Here is a 20,370-nt window from a genome sequence, read left to right on the forward strand (position 1 = left end):
CATCCCCAGTATTTATACTGGCTGACTTATATTGCTACTGTATCACATTCTGCAACAATCTATAGCTCCTCTGACAATAGATATCTTTGTCATAAAGGGCAGGTGTGCCAAAAATCTGCACTTTTCCTAATTTAAACAATGGCAGGATCTCTTGTCAGGCTGGGTATCAGTAAAGACTTTCAGAAAAAAGAGGTCTTGTACTTAAAGGGACAGTCTTGTCAAAATTAAACTTTCATTATTCAGATAGGACTTGTAATTTTAATCAACTTTCCAATTTACTTAAATTAGCTTTGTTCTCTTGGTATTCTTAGTTGAAACTAAACATGGGTAGGCTCATATGCTAATTTATAAGCCCTTGAGCGCTGCCTCTTACAACATGCTTTTTAAATTGCTTTTCACAAGAGACTGGTAGTTCATGTGGCCATATAGATAACACTGTGTTAACGCCCGGGGAGTTATTTAAGATTTAGCACAACACAATACTATATGCAACTCAATAGACTTTATAGAGTCACAGTCATGTGATCAGGGGGCTGTCAGAAAGTTCTTAGCTACAAGGTAATCAGAGAGGTAAAAAGTGCATTAATATAACTTGCTTATGCAAAACTGGGGAATGGGTAATAAAGGGATTATGTATCTTTTAAAACAATGAACATTCTATTGTAGACTGTCCCTTTAACAAATGTAGAGTAGTTTTTTTTGTTGTTTTTTTTTCATGGGTGTAGAAGATTAATTGTTGGTGAATTATTGTATGGGATTTTTGAAAACCTGCCTAATCAGGAGAGGTTTTAGCTTTTAGTGTTTGTGTGCTTTGTTAAATATCCAACCATGTGTTTTGTAACTTGCGTGGTAAGCAAGTTTATCCCCTAAGCAAGCTTAGAGAGAGCTCAGCCCATTTGAAAGTTTTTTTTTTCTGCAGTTGCTTTGGAATACAATGCACTTTTATGGGCTGCTTGCCTGAGCACATTGTCCCTTTAAATAGCAAAAGCAAGGTACACTTATTCATTATTCTACACATTATTGCTGTAGTTCACTTCTAGAAATGTGAAACTACTGATCACTGCCATCAAAACAACAGGAGACCAGACCTGAAGTGCATACTGCCATTATTATGAGATTTGTGCACAGGGCACACTATGGCTTTCATGTGTGTTTCAGATATATTAAAGGGACAGTTAACTCTCTTAGACAGAAACTGTTTTAAATAGGCTGATAAAGTAACCAGCTGGCCTCAGCCAATGAGATTAGAGGAGAACTGGTTTTTAAACCAATGAAAACCTATGTTACCTGCACAAAATATATTTAGCAGGGCAAAACCCCACGTATAGCTCACAAGACTTTACAATACCCTAGATAATATGGGGGGGGGGGTAGCCTCCCCATCTGTAACAAGATTTTATGAGGCAGCGATGCTCACCCACATCTCACAATGGGGGGTTAAAAAAATCACAAAGCAAATGGAGGGACATTGAGCAGGCCTTGTTTCTCTTCCACATTCACCTTTGCAACCTAATTTGGACTCCGACTCACTACCGTAGATATCTTTCAATCAATAACTCAATAATTATGAAATGTCCTGCCGTCTGGGATAGAATCAGACACTATAAGTTAATAGCTCCTCACCCTTCCCCTATCACTTCCATCCCAGGTCTTCTCACAGGCCTACCTGACTCTCACCCCAAAACATGGGTACGCCTGGAAATTGAGAAGGTATCTGACATATGGTCCATTTCTCCAGAGGGCCACTTTGTCACATTAGACCAAATTGGGAAATCCACCCATACACCACAATTTTTACAATTTGAATACACCCGAGTCATCAGTCTACTTAATAGCTAGGGGTTTAAACCTACATCCTCATGCCAGCTAAGCATCTGGGAGTCTAGGTGGCACCAAGGTGGAAAATTATACAAACCTATGTCTATTCACAACAATCTGATGGAAGGAGCTCTGCCCTTAGATAAAGCCTCACATATATTGAAGTGGGAAGAAAGGTTGAATTTCTTTGTCCCTACTCAAACTTGGCAACGCACCCTCCTGCTTACCAAAAAAGCCATCCACTGCATCACACTCTGAGACATACTTCAAGGTCCTTACACACTGGTACTATGTCCCCTTACAATTAGCCCAACTGTTTCCCAATACCTCTCCTAAATGTTGGAGAACTGTAACCATATAGGAGACAGGACACACATATGGTGGGACTGTCCAAAACTGAAACCTTTATGGAAGACTTGCTTCACAACATTAGCCAGAATAGGGATACCCCTCACCAAGTCACCAGCTGTGGCCTTGCTACACATAGGTATATGCACCTTACCTAAACACCACAGCTACCTATGCATTTACCTTTTCTCTGCTATAAAACTATCCATTGCCAGGTCATGGAAGAAAGAAGTCCCCCCCTATCTGGCCCGTCATTATTAACACCATAGCTTATATATACTCCATGGAAAAAAGCGTTTTCTATTCCCTTGAAATTTCTGACCTATTTAAAATGATCTGTAACATAGTAACATAGTAGATGAGGTTGAAAAAAGACCGAAGTCCATCGAGTTCAACCTATACAAATCTAAAATACTTACAAAAAGCTCCAGTTAAGCTTAAATAATCCCACTAAAAGGTGACCCATTTAATCATTTAATACTAGCAATCATATCTATGAATTTTATTTATAGACGGAAATGTATCCAAACAATTTTTAAATGTATCTAGGGTATTGACATTCACCACCTCCTTTGGTAATGAGTTCCACAATTTTATTGCTCTTACAGTGAAAAAACGTTTCCGTTGCAGGAGAATAAATCTCCTTTCCTCCAACCTTAAATTGTGACCTCTTGTCACAAACAATTTTCTTGGAATAAACAGAGCTTCTGCCATCTCTGTATATGGGCCTTGAATATATTTATATAAAGTAATCATGTCACCTCTCAAGCACCTTTTTTCTAAAGAAAACAGACACAGTTTGGCTAGCCTCGCCTCATAGCTTAAATTCTCCAATCCTCTTATTAGCATTGTGGCCCTTCTCTGAACTTTTTTCTAGTTCTGCAATATCTTTTTTTGCCATTGGTCCCTAGAACTGCACTCCATACTCAAGGTGAGGTCTTACCAAGGCTTTGTATAGTGACAGAATTATGCTTTCCTCCCTTGAATCAATGCCTCTTTTAATACATGCTAGCATCTTATTAACCTTTGAAACCGCTGCCCTGCATTGTGCACCCATCTTTAGCTTGTTATCTATTACTACCCCCAAATCCCTTCCCTCCTATGTTTGGCTAAGTCTTGTCCCATTTAAATAATATGCTGCCTGCTTATTTTTACTTCCAAAATGTAGAATCTTGCATTTTCCCGTATTAAATCTCATTTTCCATTTACCTGCCCATACTTCTAATTTTTGCAGGTCCTTTTGTAACGAAAGTTCATCCTGCTCTGACCTAATGACCTTACTTAACTTAGTATCATCTGCAAAAATAGAGATGTCGCTATTTAATCCTTGCTCCAAGTCATTTATAAAAAATATTAAATATAGATTTCCAGTTGGCCCTGTTCTTTTTAACACTCATTGGCTTCCCAACACCGACCTTTAAGAGGACTACCCTTCCAAACGTATCCCCTCTTTACAAATCAGTATTCTCTCTAATAACAACTTCCCATTATTCTTGACCATAGCCACCCTCACCAACTTGTAACCCCTTATTCTCCATGATCCCTCTTACCCCCCCCCCCCATTACCTAAATTGAGTTATTGGGTTCACTATCTATTAAACTAATAGGCAATACCTTTGCATTAGTGTTTGTTTGTGAGGAATCTGTGAATTCCTATTACAATTTGATACATGTGGATGTGTATTTAAATATATACTATTGCACTTTTATGCAAAAAAAAAAAAGGTTACCACATAGCAACACTAATTCAATATTTAACAGCAAATATATCAAATACTGCATCTGTATATATTTACTGTTTAATGTTTCTTTGTCCTGTACTTGATTATAATGAACCCATTGAAAGGGATATGCCCACTGTGTCAATTTGCACATTTAAAGTTTCAATTGAAATGCTTTGTAAACTGCTGTTCCTCCTACTGACTGCTGTTACCCTTTATCCAAGGCTCACACTAGGTAAACGGCTTGGTGAAGGCTGCTTTGGACAGGTGGTGATGGCAGAGGCTTTGGGAATTGACAAGGATCGACCTAAAGAATCTGTGACTGTTGCAGTAAAGATGCTGAAAGGTAAGGAAAGGGGGTGTTTTTTGTTGCCTTCCTCTCCCTGGGGCAGGAGGTCACATTCCTAACCTTCCCAATAAATCCCCAGCTGTGACAGCTTAGCTGCCTCTCTCTCTGGTTTAAAGACAGAGATTATCGGATGGGCTGTAATTTACTGATCTTTGTCCCTTGAATTATGCAATATTCCTGCCTCTCTCCCCGTGTATGATTTCTCTGTCTCCAGGGTCCCATGACTGTCTTTTTCTATTAAAGTCAGCCTGTGATCTCGCTCCCAATTTTCAGCTCAAAGTATTCTAGCTCAGCAGCGTTCAAAGCTGTGTAAGTGTGTTATTACCTTGTAACTTAATGGGACTATTTGTGGATTGTGTTTAAATGGGTAGAACGTTTAAGAGCCACAGAAACTAATCTTTTCACATATTTACTACTTCACTAAGCCAATCAGATTGCTGATGGAACTGGGTAAAGATATCCTTTCTAGAAACGTAGCTGCTTGACATGAGAGCATATCTAGGAAGGTTTTTGTTGTTTAATTGTACACTTTATCTGAATCCTAAATTTTTATTTTGAATTTTAATTAAAGAAAAGAGAAAAATAATTGTTTATAGAATTATTAAAGGGCCACTAAATACAGTAGGATTGCATAATTATCTAGTGCATAATAAAAGACAATACAATAACACCTACTTTGAATTTCAAGTAAGCAGTAGATTTTTTTTTTCTTCCTGCAAAATGTATTTTTTTCTCCCATTTTCCGGCCCTCTGTGTCATGTGACAGAGATCAGCCAATCACAGACTAGTATACGTATACCCTGTGCACATGCTCAGTAGGATCTTATTAACCAGAAAGTGTGAATATAAAAAGACTGTGCAAAATTTGATAATGGAATTAAATTGGAAAGTGTCTCTAAACTGCATGCTCTTTCTGAATCATAAAAGTTTATTTTGACTTGAGTGTCCCTTTTAAAAATAATACAAACGTATCTCTAATTTCTTCCAGTAATCATGGAGACACTGTAGGTGTGTCAGGGATGTCCCCCTTCTTCTTCCATTTATATATCCTGATTACTTAAGCCTTTATCTGTGATTTCATGTCTAATGCACATACCAATAAGGACATGGCAGCAAGAGCTCCTTAGTTAACGGCAAAGACGAAATCTCCCTAGTAAGACACTTTACTTGTATTCAACCTCCTTGCTGGACTTCCTTGCAATCTATAAGTATGGACTCTTCATAGTGAAGAACCAGAACTCTCTGTATAGCAAAGTGTATCCATCGTATTACCAATAGGGATGGGCGAATGTGCTGAAATTCTAATTTATTTGGTAGAACAAATTCATTTTGGACAGTCGAATGTCAAGAATGAAAATCCATTAAAATTCGGTAATTGAATGTTCTTTCTGGTTTCAAATGTTACTTTCCTTTTCGAATGTTAATTATTAGATCGAATATCCACAATCGGAATTTCAAATGTAGAATTTGATTTAACAAATACTATTCAGAAGTTCAGTAGTTCATGTGGTAGTGAATTTAGTAAATTGAAACATAATAGGTACAAATATATCAATTCAAATATTACATTTAAAGAGAGCAATAGAAATGCTATTACTAATTTATCAATTTCAGTTTTCAATATTTAATTTAAAGATGGCATTAGAAATACTATTACATTAAACAAATATTGTACAAACGTTCAAAATTTAAAACGAATGAACAAATGCCTAATTACTAAATATATGTACAACAAGTTCTTTCAATAAAGTTAATTAAAAAAAAAAAAAATACAGATGTCTAAATCTTAAAAATCGTTTTTCTGGTTATTTATATTAAAAAGGAAACACTTTACAATGATAATATATTATTCTAAAATATAAGCAATTCCCCATTTTATATGTTGTAATCAAACACACAAATAGTAGTGGGTGATGTGCACAAACGCACAAGCTATGAGAGTGTAAAATGACCACAAAATTAGGTATAAAAAATATTGCTGTATTTTTGACCTACAGTATGTTCCTTTAAATGTGTCACACATGTCTGTTTTATCTCTGCTATATTTATGGTAATAAGGAAAATATTGATTGGTTAAATCTAGAAACCTTAAGACTTTGTAGTATTATAGTTTAATTTCGAATTTGTTTGGAAATAGAGATATCTGGAAGTAACATTACCCTCAACAAACTAACCCAGCCGCCCAGTATTAGAGGGAAGATATCTTTGCAGTACCCTCTTCAAGGAATTAAATAATTAAAGGGAATCCTTATGGTTCCAGCTAAAGTAACTTAAAGGGACATGAAACACAATTATTTTAGTGATTCAGATAGAGCATACAATTTTAAAAGCTTTCAAATTTTCTTTTATTATTTAATTTGCTTCATTCTCTTGGTATCCTTTGTTGAAGGAGCAGCAATTCACTACTGGAAGCTAGTTTAACATATGGAATGAGCCAATGGAAAGAGACATATACTGTATGTGCAGCCACCAATCAGAAATGAGTTTGATGTAGTGCAGTGAATCTACAAAGGTATCCTTTTCAACAAAAGATACAGAGAGAATGAGACAAATTAGATAATATAAGTAAATTGGAAAGTTGTTTGAAATTGAGTGCTCTATCAGAATCATGAAAGTTTATTTTTTACTTTACTGTACCTTGAATGTATATTGTCATTTGATAAATAGTAGAATTGCTCATTGATTTTGTTTTGATACAAAAGCCTCTGTGTTTTGGGCATTGGGCAAAGTGCAAAATATTCCAACACTCCACTCCAACCCTGAATCAAAGCAAACATTGGCCAAAAATTAAAGCGATAGCTCTGCTTGTGCACATTTTAATTAAAGGGATATTAAACAGTAAATAAAAGCTAAATATAATAATGTATTCAAAACAAAGATTAGCCTTAGAATAATATGTAGATGTATTTTTACAATTGGTTGTTTGAATATTATAAATGTAAGTATAATGTATAAGTTTCTATGTAATGGGTGCCACAATGTTTGAACTAGTTTTCTATTTATCTCTGTTCAAACAAAGCTGTGTGAATCCCATATTTTATTGGCTGATTTATATCTGTCCCTAATTGTCTTCAGCAGGGACAGCAGATAAGGGTCAACTTAAGTTCAAACATGGCGGCACACATTACTTTATAGAAACGGTGGAATTTAGAAAAACAACAATTTTCAGAGCTAAATTACAAGAAAAGGAAACAAAAGTAATGAAAATATATTGCAAATGTACTTATCTAAAGATAATTAAACATTTTATATTACAATCGCATACTGTTTAATATCCCTTTGTACACTTAGAAATGTTCTTTCGCGATTCAGATAGAGCAGCCATTTTAAACAACTTTCAAATCTTATCAATTTTTCTTTGTATCTTTTGTTTAAAAGCAGGGACGTAATGTTTAGGAGCGTGCACATTTCTGGAGCACTTTATGGCAGCAGCTTTACAAGAATGTTATCCACTTGCAAGAGCACTATTTCCTGCCATGCAGTGTTCCACACACCTACCTAAGTATCTCTTCAACAAAGAATATCATGGGAACAAAGCAAACTTGATAATAGAAGTTAAATAGAAACTTTTTTAAAATGGTTTGCTCTGACTGAATCACAAAAGAACATGGGTATCATTTCTATTTAAAGGGGCAGTAAACCTAGAAATGAATGTTATATAATTCTGCACATAGTGCAGATTTATTTAATATTATATTAGTATAGCTTTATGTAACATAATATTGCCGCTGGAATTTTTATTAAAAAAGAGGGTTTTTCAGACCCGCCCTCTTTGCTCTACTGAGCGGGTTTGGTTTTCCTTCTGAGCACATCTGGGCAGCTGTCTAGTCACAGCCCGGCTGTCTGACAGCGGGAGCGAGCTACATTAAGTGTAATGGTGCGATCGGCCCTGGCTGTGACTAGACAGCTGCCCAGATGCGCTCAGACGGAAAACCAGAACACAGAGGGCGGGTCTGAAAACCCCTCTTTTTTAATAAAAATTCCAGCGGCAATATTATGTTACATAAAGCTAGCACTCATAAAATGTTATATAATTCTGCACTATGTGCAGATTTATATAACATTATTTTTTAAGTTTACTGCCCTTTAAAGCATATCTTGCAATGACATTGTATTTTTAACTAAAACTTTATTAAGCAGACACTAACTTTGTAGCTGCAGCTATAGGCAAATGACATTATACTGTGCATGCTTTAAATACTTGGGGCAGTTGTGTATTTAGTATTTGTACTATTCTAGGCACTTGGAAATCTGTCGTCCAGAACCCTCTCCCTCAAAAATATGTTAAACCCTGTGGTTAGCACAGCACTTCTGTCAGGTACACACCAATGTAAGAGTGCTGTAACCCCTTATTAGTCAACAGTTCACAGACGGCAGCACCTTCCAATAGATAAAAATAGTTTTTTCTCCAACATAGGTGTGTCCGGTCCACGGCGTCATCCTTACTTGTGGGATATTCTCTTCCCCAACAGGAAATGGCAAAGAGCCCAGCAAAGCTGGTCACATGATCCCTCCTAGGCTCCGCCTACCCCAGTCATTCTCTTTGCCGTTGTACAGGCAACATCTCCACGGAGATGGCTTAGAGTTTTTTAGTGTTTAACTGTAGTTTTTATTATTCAATCAAGAGTTTGTTATTTTAAAATAGTGCTGGTATGTACTATTTACTCAGAAACAGAAAAGAGATGAAGATTTCTGTTTGTATGAGGAAAATGATTTTAGCAACCGTTACTAAAATCCATGGCTGTTCCACACAGGACTGTTGAGAGGAATTAACTTCAGTTGGGGGAACAGTGAGCAGTCTCTTGCTGCTTGAGGTATGACACATTCTAACAAGACGATGTAATGCTGGAAGCTGTCATTTTCCCTATGGGATCCGGTAAGCCATGTTTATTAAGATAGTAAATAAGGGCTTCACAAGGGCTTATTAAGACTGTAGACTTTTTCTGGGCTAAATCGATTCATTATTAACACATATTTAGCCTTGAGGAATCGTTTAATCTGGGTATTTTGATAAGATTATATCGGCAGGCACTGTTTTAGACACCTTATTCTTAGGGGCTTTCCCAAATCATTAGGCAGAGCCTCATTTTCGCGCCGGTGTTGCGCACTTGTTTTTGAGAGGCATGACATGCAGTCGCATGTGTGAGGAGCTCTGATACATAGAAAAGACTTTCTGAAGGCGTCATTTGGTATCGTATTCCCCTTTGGGCTTGGTTGGGTCTCAGCAAAGCAGATACCAGGGACTGTAAAGGGGTTAAAGTTAAAAACGGCTCCGGTTCCGTTATTTTAAGGGTTAAAGCTTCCAAATTTGGTGTGCAATACTTTTAAGGCTTTAAGACACTGTGGTGAAATTTTGGTGAATTTTGAACAATTCCTTCATATTTTTTCGCAATTGCAGTAATAAAGTGTGTTCAGTTTAAAATTTAAAGTGACAGTAACGGTTTTATTTTAAAACGTTTTTTGTACTTTGTTATCAAGTTTATGCCTGTTTAACATGTCTGAACTACCAGATAGACTGTGTTCTGAATGTGGGGAAGCCAGAGTTCCTTCTCATTTAAATAAATGTGATTTATGTGACAATGACAATGATGCCCAAGATGATTCCTCAAGTGAGGGGAGTAAGCATGGTACTGCATCATTCCCTCCTTCGTCTACACGAGTCTTGCCCACTCAGGAGGCCCCTAGTACATCTAGCGCGCCAATACTCCTTACTATGCAACAATTAACGGCTGTAATGGATAATTCTGTCAAAAACATTTTAGCCAAAATGCACACTTATCAGCGTAAGCGCGACTGCTCTGTTTTAGATACTGAAGAGCATGACGACGCTGATCATAATGGTTCTGAAGGGCCCCTAAACCAGTCTGATGGGGCCAGGGAGGTTTTGTCTGAGGGAGAAATTACTGATTCAGGGAACATTTCTCAACAAGCTGAACCTGATGTGATTACGTTTAAATTTAAGTTGGAACATCTCCGCATTTTGCTTAAGGAGGTATTATCCACTCTGGATGATTGTGACAAGTTGGTCATCCCAGAGAAACTATGTAAAATGGACAAGTTCCTAGAGGTCCCGGGGCTCCCAGAAGCTTTTCCTATACCCAAGCGGGTGGCGGACATTGTAAATAAAGAATGGGAAAGGCCCGGTATTCCTTTCGTCCCTCCCCCCATATTTAAAAAATTGTTTCCTATGGTCGACCCCAGAAAGGACTTATGGCAGACAGTCCCCAAGGTCGAGGGAGCGGTTTCCACTTTAAACAAACGCACCACTATACCCATAGAAGATAGTTGTGCTTTCAAAGATCCTATGGATAAAAAATTAGAAGGTTTACTTAAAAAGATGTTTGTTCAGCAGGGTTACCTTCTACAACCAATTTCATGCATTGTCCCTGTCGCTACAGCCGCGTGTTTCTGGTTCGATGAGCTGGTAAAGGCGGTCGATAGTGATTCTCCTCCTTATGAGGAGATTATGGACAGAATCAATGCTCTCAAATTGGCTAATTCTTTCACCCTAGACGCCACTTTGCAATTGGCTAGGTTAGCGGCTAAGAATTCTGGGTTTGCTATTGTGGCGCGCAGAGCGCTTTGGTTGAAATCTTGGTCAGCTGATGCGTCTTCCAAGAACAAGCTACTTAACATTCCTTTCAAGGGGAAAACGCTGTTTGGCCCTGACTTGAAAGAGATTATCTCTGATATCACTGGGGGTAAGGGCCACGCCCTTCCTCAGGATCGGCCTTTCAAGGCCAAAAATAAACCTAATTTTCGTCCATTTCGTAGAAACGGACCAGCCCAAGGTGCTACGTCCTCTAAGCAAGAGGGTAATACTTCTCAAGCCAAGCCAGCTTGGAGACCAATGCAAGGCTGGAACAAGGGAAAGCAGGCCAAGAAACCTGCCACTGCTACCAAGACAGCATGAAATGTTGGCCCCCGATCCGGGACCGGATCTGGTGGGGGGCAGACTCTCTCTCTTCGCTCAGGCTTGGGCAAGAGATGTTCTGGATCCTTGGGCGCTAGAAATAGTCTCCCAAGGTTATCTTCTGGAATTCAAGGGGCTTCCCCCAAGGGGGAGGTTCCACAGGTCTCAGTTGTCTTCAGACCACATAAAAAGACAGGCATTCTTACGTTGTGTAGAAGACCTGTTAAAAATGGGAGTGATTCATCCTGTTCCATTAGGAGAACAAGGGATGGGGTTCTACTCCAATCTGTTCATAGTTCCCAAAAAAGAGGGAACGTTCAGACCAATCTTAGATCTCAAGATCTTAAACAAGTTTCTCAAGGTTCCATCGTTCAAAATGGAAACCATTCGAACAATTCTTCCTTCCATCCAGGAAGGTCAATTCATGACCACGGTGGATTTAAAGGATGCGTATCTACATATTCCTATCCACAAGGAACATCATCGGTTCCTAAGGTTCGCATTCCTGGACAAGCATTACCAGTTTGTGGCGCTTCCTTTCGGATTAGCCACTGCTCCAAGGATTTTCACAAAGGTACTAGGGTCCCTTCTAGCTGTGCTAAGACCATGGGGCATTGCTGTAGTACCTTACTTGGACGACATTCTGATTCAAGCGTCGTCCCTTCCTCAAGCAAAGGCTCACACGGACATCGTCCTGGCCTTTCTCAGATCTCACGGATGGAAAGTGAACGTGGAAAAGAGTTCTCTATCTCCGTCAACAAGGGTTCCCTTCTTGGGAACAATAATAGACTCCTTAGACATGAGGATTTTTCTGACAGAGGCCAGAAAAACAAAACTTCTAGACTCTTGTCGGATACTTCATTCCGTTCCTCTTCCTTCCATAGCGCAGTGCATGGAAGTGATAGGTTTGATGGTAGCGGCAATGGACATAGTTCCTTTTGCGCGCATTCATCTAAGACCATTACAACTGTGCATGCTCAGTCAGTGGAATGGGGACTATACAAACTTGTCTCCGAGGATACAAGTAAATCAGAGGACCAGAGACTCACTCCGTTGGTGGCTGTCCCTGGACAACCTGTCACAAGGGATGACCTTCCGCAGACCAGAGTGGGTCATTGTCACGACCGACGCCAGTCTGATGGGCTGGGGCGCGGTCTGGGGATCCCTGAAAGCTCAGGGTCTTTGGTCTCGGGAAGAATCTCTTCTACCGATAAATATTCTGGAACTGAGAGCGATATTCAATGCTCTCAAGGCTTGGCCTCAGCTAGCGAGGGCCAAGTTCATACGGGTTCAATCAGACAACATGACAACTGTTGCGTACATCAACCATCAGGGGGGAACAAGGAGTTCCCTGGCGATGGAAGAAGTGACCAAAATCATTCTATGGGCGGAGTCTCACTCCTGCCACCTGTCTGCTATCCACATCCCAGGAGTGGAAAATTGGGAAGCGGATTTTCTGAGTCGTCAGACATTGCATCCGGGGGAGTGGGAACTCCATCCGGAAATCTTTGCCCAAGTCACTCAACTGTGGGGCATTCCAGACATGGATCTGATGGCCTCTCGTCAGAACTTCAAAGTTCCTTGCTACGGGTCCAGATCCAGGGATCCCAAGGCGGCTCTAGTGGATGCACTAGTAGCACCTTGGACCTTCAAACTAGCTTATGTATTCCCGCCGTTTCCTCTCATCCCCAGGCTGGTAGCCAGGATCAATCAGGAACGGGCGTCGGTGATCTTGATAGCTCCTGCGTGGCCACGCAGGACTTGGTATGCAGATCTGGTGAATATGTCATCGGCTCCACCATGGAAGCTACCTTTGAGACGAGACCTTCTTGTTCAAGGTCCGTTCGAACATCCGAATCTGGTCTCACTCCAGCTGACTGCTTGGAGATTGAACGCTTGATCTTATCGAAGCGAGGGTTCTCAGATTCTGTTATCGATACTCTTGTTCAGGCCAGAAAGCCTGTAACTAGAAAGATTTACCACAAAATTTGGAAAAAATATATCTGTTGGTGTGAATCTAAAGGATTCCCTTGGGACAAGGTTAAGATTCCTAAGATTCTATCCTTCCTTCAAGAAGGATTGGAAAAAGGATTATCTGCAAGTTCCCTGAAGGGACAGATTTCTGCCTTGTCTGTGTTACTTCACAAAAAGCTGGCAGCTGTGCCAGATGTTCAAGCCTTTGTTCAGGCTCTGGTTAGAATCAAGCCTGTTTACAAACCTTTGACTCCTCCTTGGAGTCTCAACTTAGTTCTTTCAGTTCTTCAGGGGGTTCCGTTTGAACCCTTACATTCCGTTGATATTAAGTTATTATCTTGGAAAGTTTTGTTTTTGGTTGCAATTTCTTCTGCTAGAAGAGTTTCAGAATTATCTGCTCTGCAGTGTTCTCCTCCTTATCTGGTGTTCCATGCAGATAAGGTGGTTTTACGTACTAAACCTGGTTTTCTTCCAAAAGTTGTTTCTAACAAAAACATTAACCAGGAGATTATCGTACCTTCTCTGTGTCCGAAACCAGTTTCGAAGAAGGAACGTTTGTTGCACAATTTGGATGTTGTTCGCGCTCTAAAATTCTATTTAGATGCTACAAAGGATTTTAGACAAACATCTTCCTTGTTTGTTGTTTATTCCGGTAAAAGGAGAGGTCAAAAAGCAACTTCTACCTCTCTCTCTTTTTGGATTAAAAGCATCATCAGATTGGCTTACGAGACTGCCGGAAGGCAGCCTCCCGAAAGAATCACAGCTCATTCCACTAGGGCTGTGGCTTCCACATGGGCCTTCAAGAACGAGGCTTCTGTTGATCAGATATGTAGGGCAGCGACTTGGTCTTCACTGCACACTTTTACCAAATTTTACAAGTTTGATACTTTTGCTTCTTCTGAGGCTATTTTTGGGAGAAAGGTTTTGCAAGCCGTGGTGCCTTCCATCTAGGTGACCTGATTTGCTCCCTCCCATCATCCGTGTCCTAAAGCTTTGGTATTGGTTCCCACAAGTAAGGATGACGCTGTGGACCGGACACACCTATGTTGGAGAAAACAGAATTTATGTTTACCTGATAAATTACTTTCTCCAACGGTGTGTCCGGTCCACGGCCCGCCCTGGTTTTTTAATCAGGTCTGATAATTTATTTTCTTTAACTACAGTCACCACGGTATCATATGGTTTCTCCTATGCAAATATTCCTCCTTAACGTCGGTCGAATGACTGGGGTAGGCGGAGCCTAGGAGGGATCATGTGACCAGCTTTGCTGGGCTCTTTGCCATTTCCTGTTGGGGAAGAGAATATCCCACAAGTAAGGATGACGCCGTGGACCGGACACACCGTTGGAGAAAGTAATTTATCAGGTAAACATAAATTCTGTTATTTCCTCATACCAGGATTACATAAAATGTGACGTTTCGAGTATATAACCCTTAATCATACATGTATGATTAAGGGTTATATACCCGAAACGTCACATTTTTTTCTAATCCTGGTATGATGAAATAAAACAATTTGTATCTATTGGAAGGTGCTGCCGTCTGTGAACCCTCAAAAATATGTTTCTTATATTTTCCTTGAAAAATTTCTCAGAGTCTGAGGTTATGATACCAGCAATGATTTGTAATAAAATTAGTGAATTGAAACATTTGGAGCACAGTGGATAACATTTTGTGGGTCAGATCTCTCTTCCTCACTCTCTCATCTCTTAAGATGTATACTTCCTGCTTTTTCTGATGTCTCTAAACCCGAACCGTTTTTTTTTTCTGCACAGATGATGCTACAGAAAAAGACCTCTCGGATCTGGTGTCTGAGATGGAAATGATGAAGATGATTGGAAAACATAAAAACATCATTAACCTGCTTGGAGCTTGTACGCAGGAAGGTGAGAGTTTTAGGATATTGAGACTTTTTTTTTTGCAGGGCTGGTAAACCATCTTTAAAGGGACAGTTTATTCAAAAATGTTCTCCCCTTTAATTTGTTCTGAGTGATCCACTTTACCTGCTGGAGACTATTAAATTGTTTACAAATATTTCCTTTACCCTTATATTAGCATTTGAAATGGTTAATTTAGCTTGTGGTATCCCCACCTATTCTGAAAATTTCTGGCCTTAGATCCAAGCTATATATAAGCTGTGTAAATACAGCCAACAGAAGAAATTACATTCCCAGTGGGGTATAGAAGAGATAAGGTAATAAAATGTTAATTTTCCATTGTTCTCTCCAATTATTGGTCTTTGGTTTATTGACAGATATAAGATAAAGAAGCATTTATATGTACACAATGTGATAAAGTAATGAGAACTGATTATATCTACAAGCTCAACCCATTTTATTAGGTTGTGGCTTCAAAACACAACATCAGCTAATTAATATACACAAATAAACCTTAAAATGCAAATCTCATACATTTTATACTTTGCCGTTGGTAAACAAAGTAATTGGAAACACATTGAGGGAAAAACAATTTTACGGTATACTGTCCCTTTAATTCTATTAATTCAATTAGATAAATAACTTCAGTTGAGATTTTTTCCCATAAGTGCATTAACCATATGCATGAAGTCTTAGATACAGAGGAGATGGCAATTAGTAAGACTGGTTAACGGACCACTAAATGCAGTAGAATTGCATAAACAATGAATACATAATAAAAATAAAGCACTTAGCCTGAATTTCGCATGAGCACAGTTTTATCTGACAAATTTCAAAGTTAGTTCCAGTTTCCTTCTCACTTCATCACATGACAGCCAGCAGCCAATTACAAAATTCATATACAATCAATTCTTGCACATGCTCAGTAGGAGCTGATGCCTCTTAAAGTGTAAATAGAAAAATATTGTACACATTTAGATAATGGAAGTGAATTGGAAAGTTGCTTACAATTGTGTGCTCTATCTGAATCCTGAAAGCATAATTTTGACTTTAGTTCTCCTTTAAAGCAATGTGTTCTCTAAGAGATTTGTTAAAATGAAAATGACACGTATTCCAAGCTATTATCCTATACTAGAGACTATCTGCTCTCCATATTTAAATGGCAACAGTAATAATATTGTAAACAGATCTTCATGTTGAAATTCTCACCTCCTTTGCAAAAATACATTACAATATTATATTTTATAGCTATCTAGTCAATCATTAAAGTGAATGGAAATTTTGATGATAAAGTGCCCGGTTTTTAAAAATTCAATTAAAAATAGGGGCCCTTTAATTCATCAAAATTTACATTTCACTCGTGTTGTGAAAATCCCTTTTAAACTTAACAGCAGCTCCAGCTTCCCCCGGTCGTCGCAAGCCTCTTCCTACGTCAAATGACGAAAAAAAAATGACATGGTCTAATTCGTTAGAGCATGTCATTATAATGCTAGCAAGGCTTCATCTCTATGCGTTTAACCCCAGCAAAGGGGTTAAACACATAGTAGAAGTACCGCTCAGGACTTGCAGAGCATTGCTTGTCCCGAATAGCAACTGCTGCTGACCCTAGTCAGAGCTAGTCACACAGCTGAGTGACGTGATAACACTGCTATATGGAACAGTGGCAGTTTCCACTCTGGACCCGCAGCCCAAGTTGTACTTCTACTATGTGTTTAACCCCTTTGCGGGGGTTAAACACATAGAGGTAAAGGGTCGCTAAAGTAAAATGACATGTGCTAATGAATTAGAGCATGTGATATTTTTACTAAATTCACGCTTTAAAGATTGATTTGAAACTATATATTGCCTGTTTAGCTTATTTTTCTTCTGTTATGTGTGATCAGTCCACGGGTCATCATTACTTCTGGGATATTATCTGCTCCCCTACAGGAAGTGCAAGAGGATTCACCCAGCAGAGTTGCTATATAGCTCCTCCCCTCTACGTCACCTCCAGTCATTCTCTTGCACCCAAAGACTAGATAGGAGGTGTGAGAGGACTATGGTGATTATACTTAGTTTTTAGAACTTCAATCAAAAGTTTGTTATTTTACAATAGCACCGGAGCGTGTTATTACCTCTCTGGCAGAGTTTGAAGAAGAATCTACCAGAGTTTTTCTTATGATTTTAACCGGAGTAGTTAAGATCATATTGCTGTTTCTCGGCCATCTGAGGGAGGTAAAAACTTCAGATCAGGGGACAGCGGGCAGTTGAATCTGCATTGAGGTATGTAGCAGTTTTTATTTTCTGAATGGAATTGATGAAAAAATCCTGCCATACCGTTATAATGAACATGTATGTATACTCTACACTTTAGTATTCTGGGGATGGTATTTCACCGGAATTACTCTGTAAAAGTACATTAAACCTTTTATTAGGTATTTTTCATGTTAAACGTTTTTGCTGGAATGTAGAATCGTTTGCATTAATGAGGTACTGAGTGAATAAGTATTTGGGCATTATTTTTCCACTTGGCAGTTTGCTTGTGTTAATTATGACAGTTTCGTTTCTCTCTCACTGCTGTGTGTGAGAGGGAGGGGCCGTTTTTGGCGCTCTTTGCTACGCATCAAAAATTTCCAGTCAGTTTTTTCTGCATGCTCCGGTTCATCTCTAACAGAACTCAGGGGTCTTCAAACTTCTTTGAAGGGAGGTAGATTCTCTCAGCAGAGCTGTGAGACTTATATAGTGACTGTGATTTAAAACGTTGCTCTGTAATTTTTATGTTTAAAATTTAATTAGTGTTATTTTACTAATGGGAACAAACCTTTGCTAAAAAGTTGTGTTGTTTGTTAAGAGTGATGCTATAACTGTTTTTCAGTTCATTATTTCAACTGTCATTTAATCGTTTAGTGCTTCTGAGGCACAGTACGTTTTTATTAAATAAAATTGTAACCGAGTTGCATGTTTATTGCTAGTGTGTTAAACATGTCTGATTCAAAGAAAGACGCGTTTCTACGCTGTGTACAAGATCTATTATTAATGGGAGTGATCCATCCGGTTCCGCGGTCGGAACAAGGACAAGGGTTTTACTCAAACCTGTTTGTGGTTCCCAAAAAAGAGGGAACTTTCAGGCCAATCTTGGATTTAAAGATCCTAAACAAATTCCTAAGAGTTCCATCGTTCAAAATGGAAACTATTCGGACAATCTTACCCATGATCCAAAAGGGTCAATACATGACCACAGTGGATTTAAAGGATGCTTACCTTCACATACCGATTCACAAAGATCATTACCGGTATCTAAGGTTTGCCTTTTTAGACAGGCATTACCAGTTTGTAGCCCTTCCATTCGGATTGGCTACGGCTCCAAGAATCTTCACAAAGGTTCTGGGTGCCCTTCTAGCGGTTCTGAGACCGCGAGGAATTTCGGTAGCTCCGTACCTAGACGACATTCTGATACAAGCTTCAAGCTTTCAAACTGCCAAGTCTCATACAGAGTTAGTTCTGGCATTTCTAAGGTCGCATGGATGGAAAGTGAACGAAGAGTTCTCTCTTGCCTCTCACAAGAGTTCCATTCTTGGGGACTCTTATAGATTCTGTAGAAATGAGGATTTATCTGACAGAAGACAGATTAACAAAGCTTCTAAATGTATGCCGTGTCTTTCATTCCATTCAACTCCCGTCAGTAGCTCAATGCATGGAGGTGATCGGCTTAATGGTAGCAGCAATGGACATAGTACCCTTTGCACGCCTACATCTCAGACCGCTGCAATTGTGCATGCTGAGTCAGTGGAATGGGGATTACTCAGATTTGTCCCCCACTCTGAATCTGGATCAAGAGACCAGAAACTCTCTTCTATGGTGGCTTTCTCGGCCACATCTGTCCAGGGGGATGCCGTTCAGCAGGCCGGACTGGACAATCGTAACAACAGACGCCAGCCTTCTAGGTTGGGGCGCTGTCTGGAATTCTCTGAAGGCTCAGGGACAATGGAGTCAGGAGGAAAGTCTCCTGCCAATAAACATTCTGGAATTGAGAGCAGTTCTCAATGCCCTTCTAGCTTGGCCCCAGTTAAAGACTCGGGGGTTCATCAGGTTTCAGTCGGACAACATCACGACTGTAGCTTACATCAACCATCAAGGAGGGACAAGAAGCTCCCTAGCAATGATAGAAGTATCAAAGATAATTCGCTGGGCAGAGTCTCACTCTTGCCACCTGTCAGCAATCCACATCCCGGGAGTGGAGAACTGGGAGGCGGATTTCTTGAGTCGCCAGACTCTTCATCCGGGGGAGTGGGAACTTCATCCGGAGGTCTTTGCCCAAATACTTCAACGTTGGGGCAAACCAGAGATAGATCTCATGGCGTCTCGCCAGAACACCAAACTTCCTCGCTACGGATCCAGATCCAGGGATCCGGGAGCGGTTCTGATAGATGCTTTGACAGCACCTTGGAACTTCAGGATGGCTTATGTGTTTCCACCCTTCCCACTGCTTCCTCGATTGATTGCCAAAATCAAACAGGAGAGAGCATCAGTGATTCTAATAGCGCCTGCATGGCCGCGCAGGACTTGGTATGCAGATCTAGTGGACATGTCATCCTGTCCGCCTTGGTCTCTACCTCTAAGACAGGACCTTCTGATTCAGGGTCCATTCAAACATCAAAGTCTAACTTCTCTGAAGCTGACTGCTTGGAAATTGAACGCTTGATTTTATCAAAACGTGGTTTTTCTGAGTCGGTTATTGATACCCTGATACAGGCTAGGAAGCCTGTTACCAGAAAGATTTACCATAAAATATGGCGTAAATACCTATACTGGTGTGAATCCAAAGATTACTCCTGGAGTAAGGTTAGGATTCCTAGGATATTGTCTTTTCTACAAGAAGGTTTAGAAAAGGGTTTATCGGCTAGCTCATTAAAGGGACAGATCTCAGCTCTGTCCATCTTGTTACACAGGCGTCTGTCAGAGAATTCAGACATTCAGGCCTTTTGTCAGGCTTTAACTAGGATCAAGCCTGTGTTTAAAACTGTTGCTCCGCCATGGAGTTTAAACTTAGTTCTTAATGTTTTACAGGGTGTTCCGTTTGAACCCCTTCATTCCATTGATATAAAATTGTTATCTTGGAAAGTTCTATTTTTAATGGCTATTTCCTCGGCTCGAAGAGTCTCTGAGTTATCAGCCCTACATTGTGATTCTCCTTATCTGATCTTTCACTCAGACAAGGTAGTTCTGCGTACTAAACCTGGGTTCTTACCTAAGGTAGTCACTAACAGGAATATCAATCAAGAGATTGTTGTTCCATCCTTGTGTCCAAATCCTTCTTCAAAGAAGGAACGTCTTCTACACAATCTGGATGTAGTTCGTGCCCGCAAGTTCTACTTGCAGGCAACTAAAGATT

The 20,370-nt window shown here is 39.6% G+C and overlaps 1 protein-coding gene across 6 annotated transcripts in view; it reads left to right on the top strand.

Moving 5' to 3' along the window:
* FGFR2 (fibroblast growth factor receptor 2) overlaps positions 1 to 20,370 on the top strand; it is a 157,447-nt gene that overhangs the window by 127,211 nt on the left and 9,866 nt on the right. For all 6 annotated transcript variants that reach the window (XM_053692646.1, XM_053692649.1, XM_053692647.1 and 3 more), the window contains 2 exons: positions 4,112 to 4,233; positions 14,898 to 15,008. In XM_053692646.1, the coding sequence (XP_053548621.1) occupies positions 4,112 to 4,233; positions 14,898 to 15,008 (233 nt within the window). The remainder of the gene's footprint in view (positions 1 to 4,111; positions 4,234 to 14,897; positions 15,009 to 20,370) is intronic.

Source organism: Bombina bombina, chromosome 9 (genome assembly GCF_027579735.1).
Source record: "Bombina bombina isolate aBomBom1 chromosome 9, aBomBom1.pri, whole genome shotgun sequence".
NCBI lineage: Eukaryota > Metazoa > Chordata > Amphibia > Anura > Bombinatoridae > Bombina > Bombina bombina.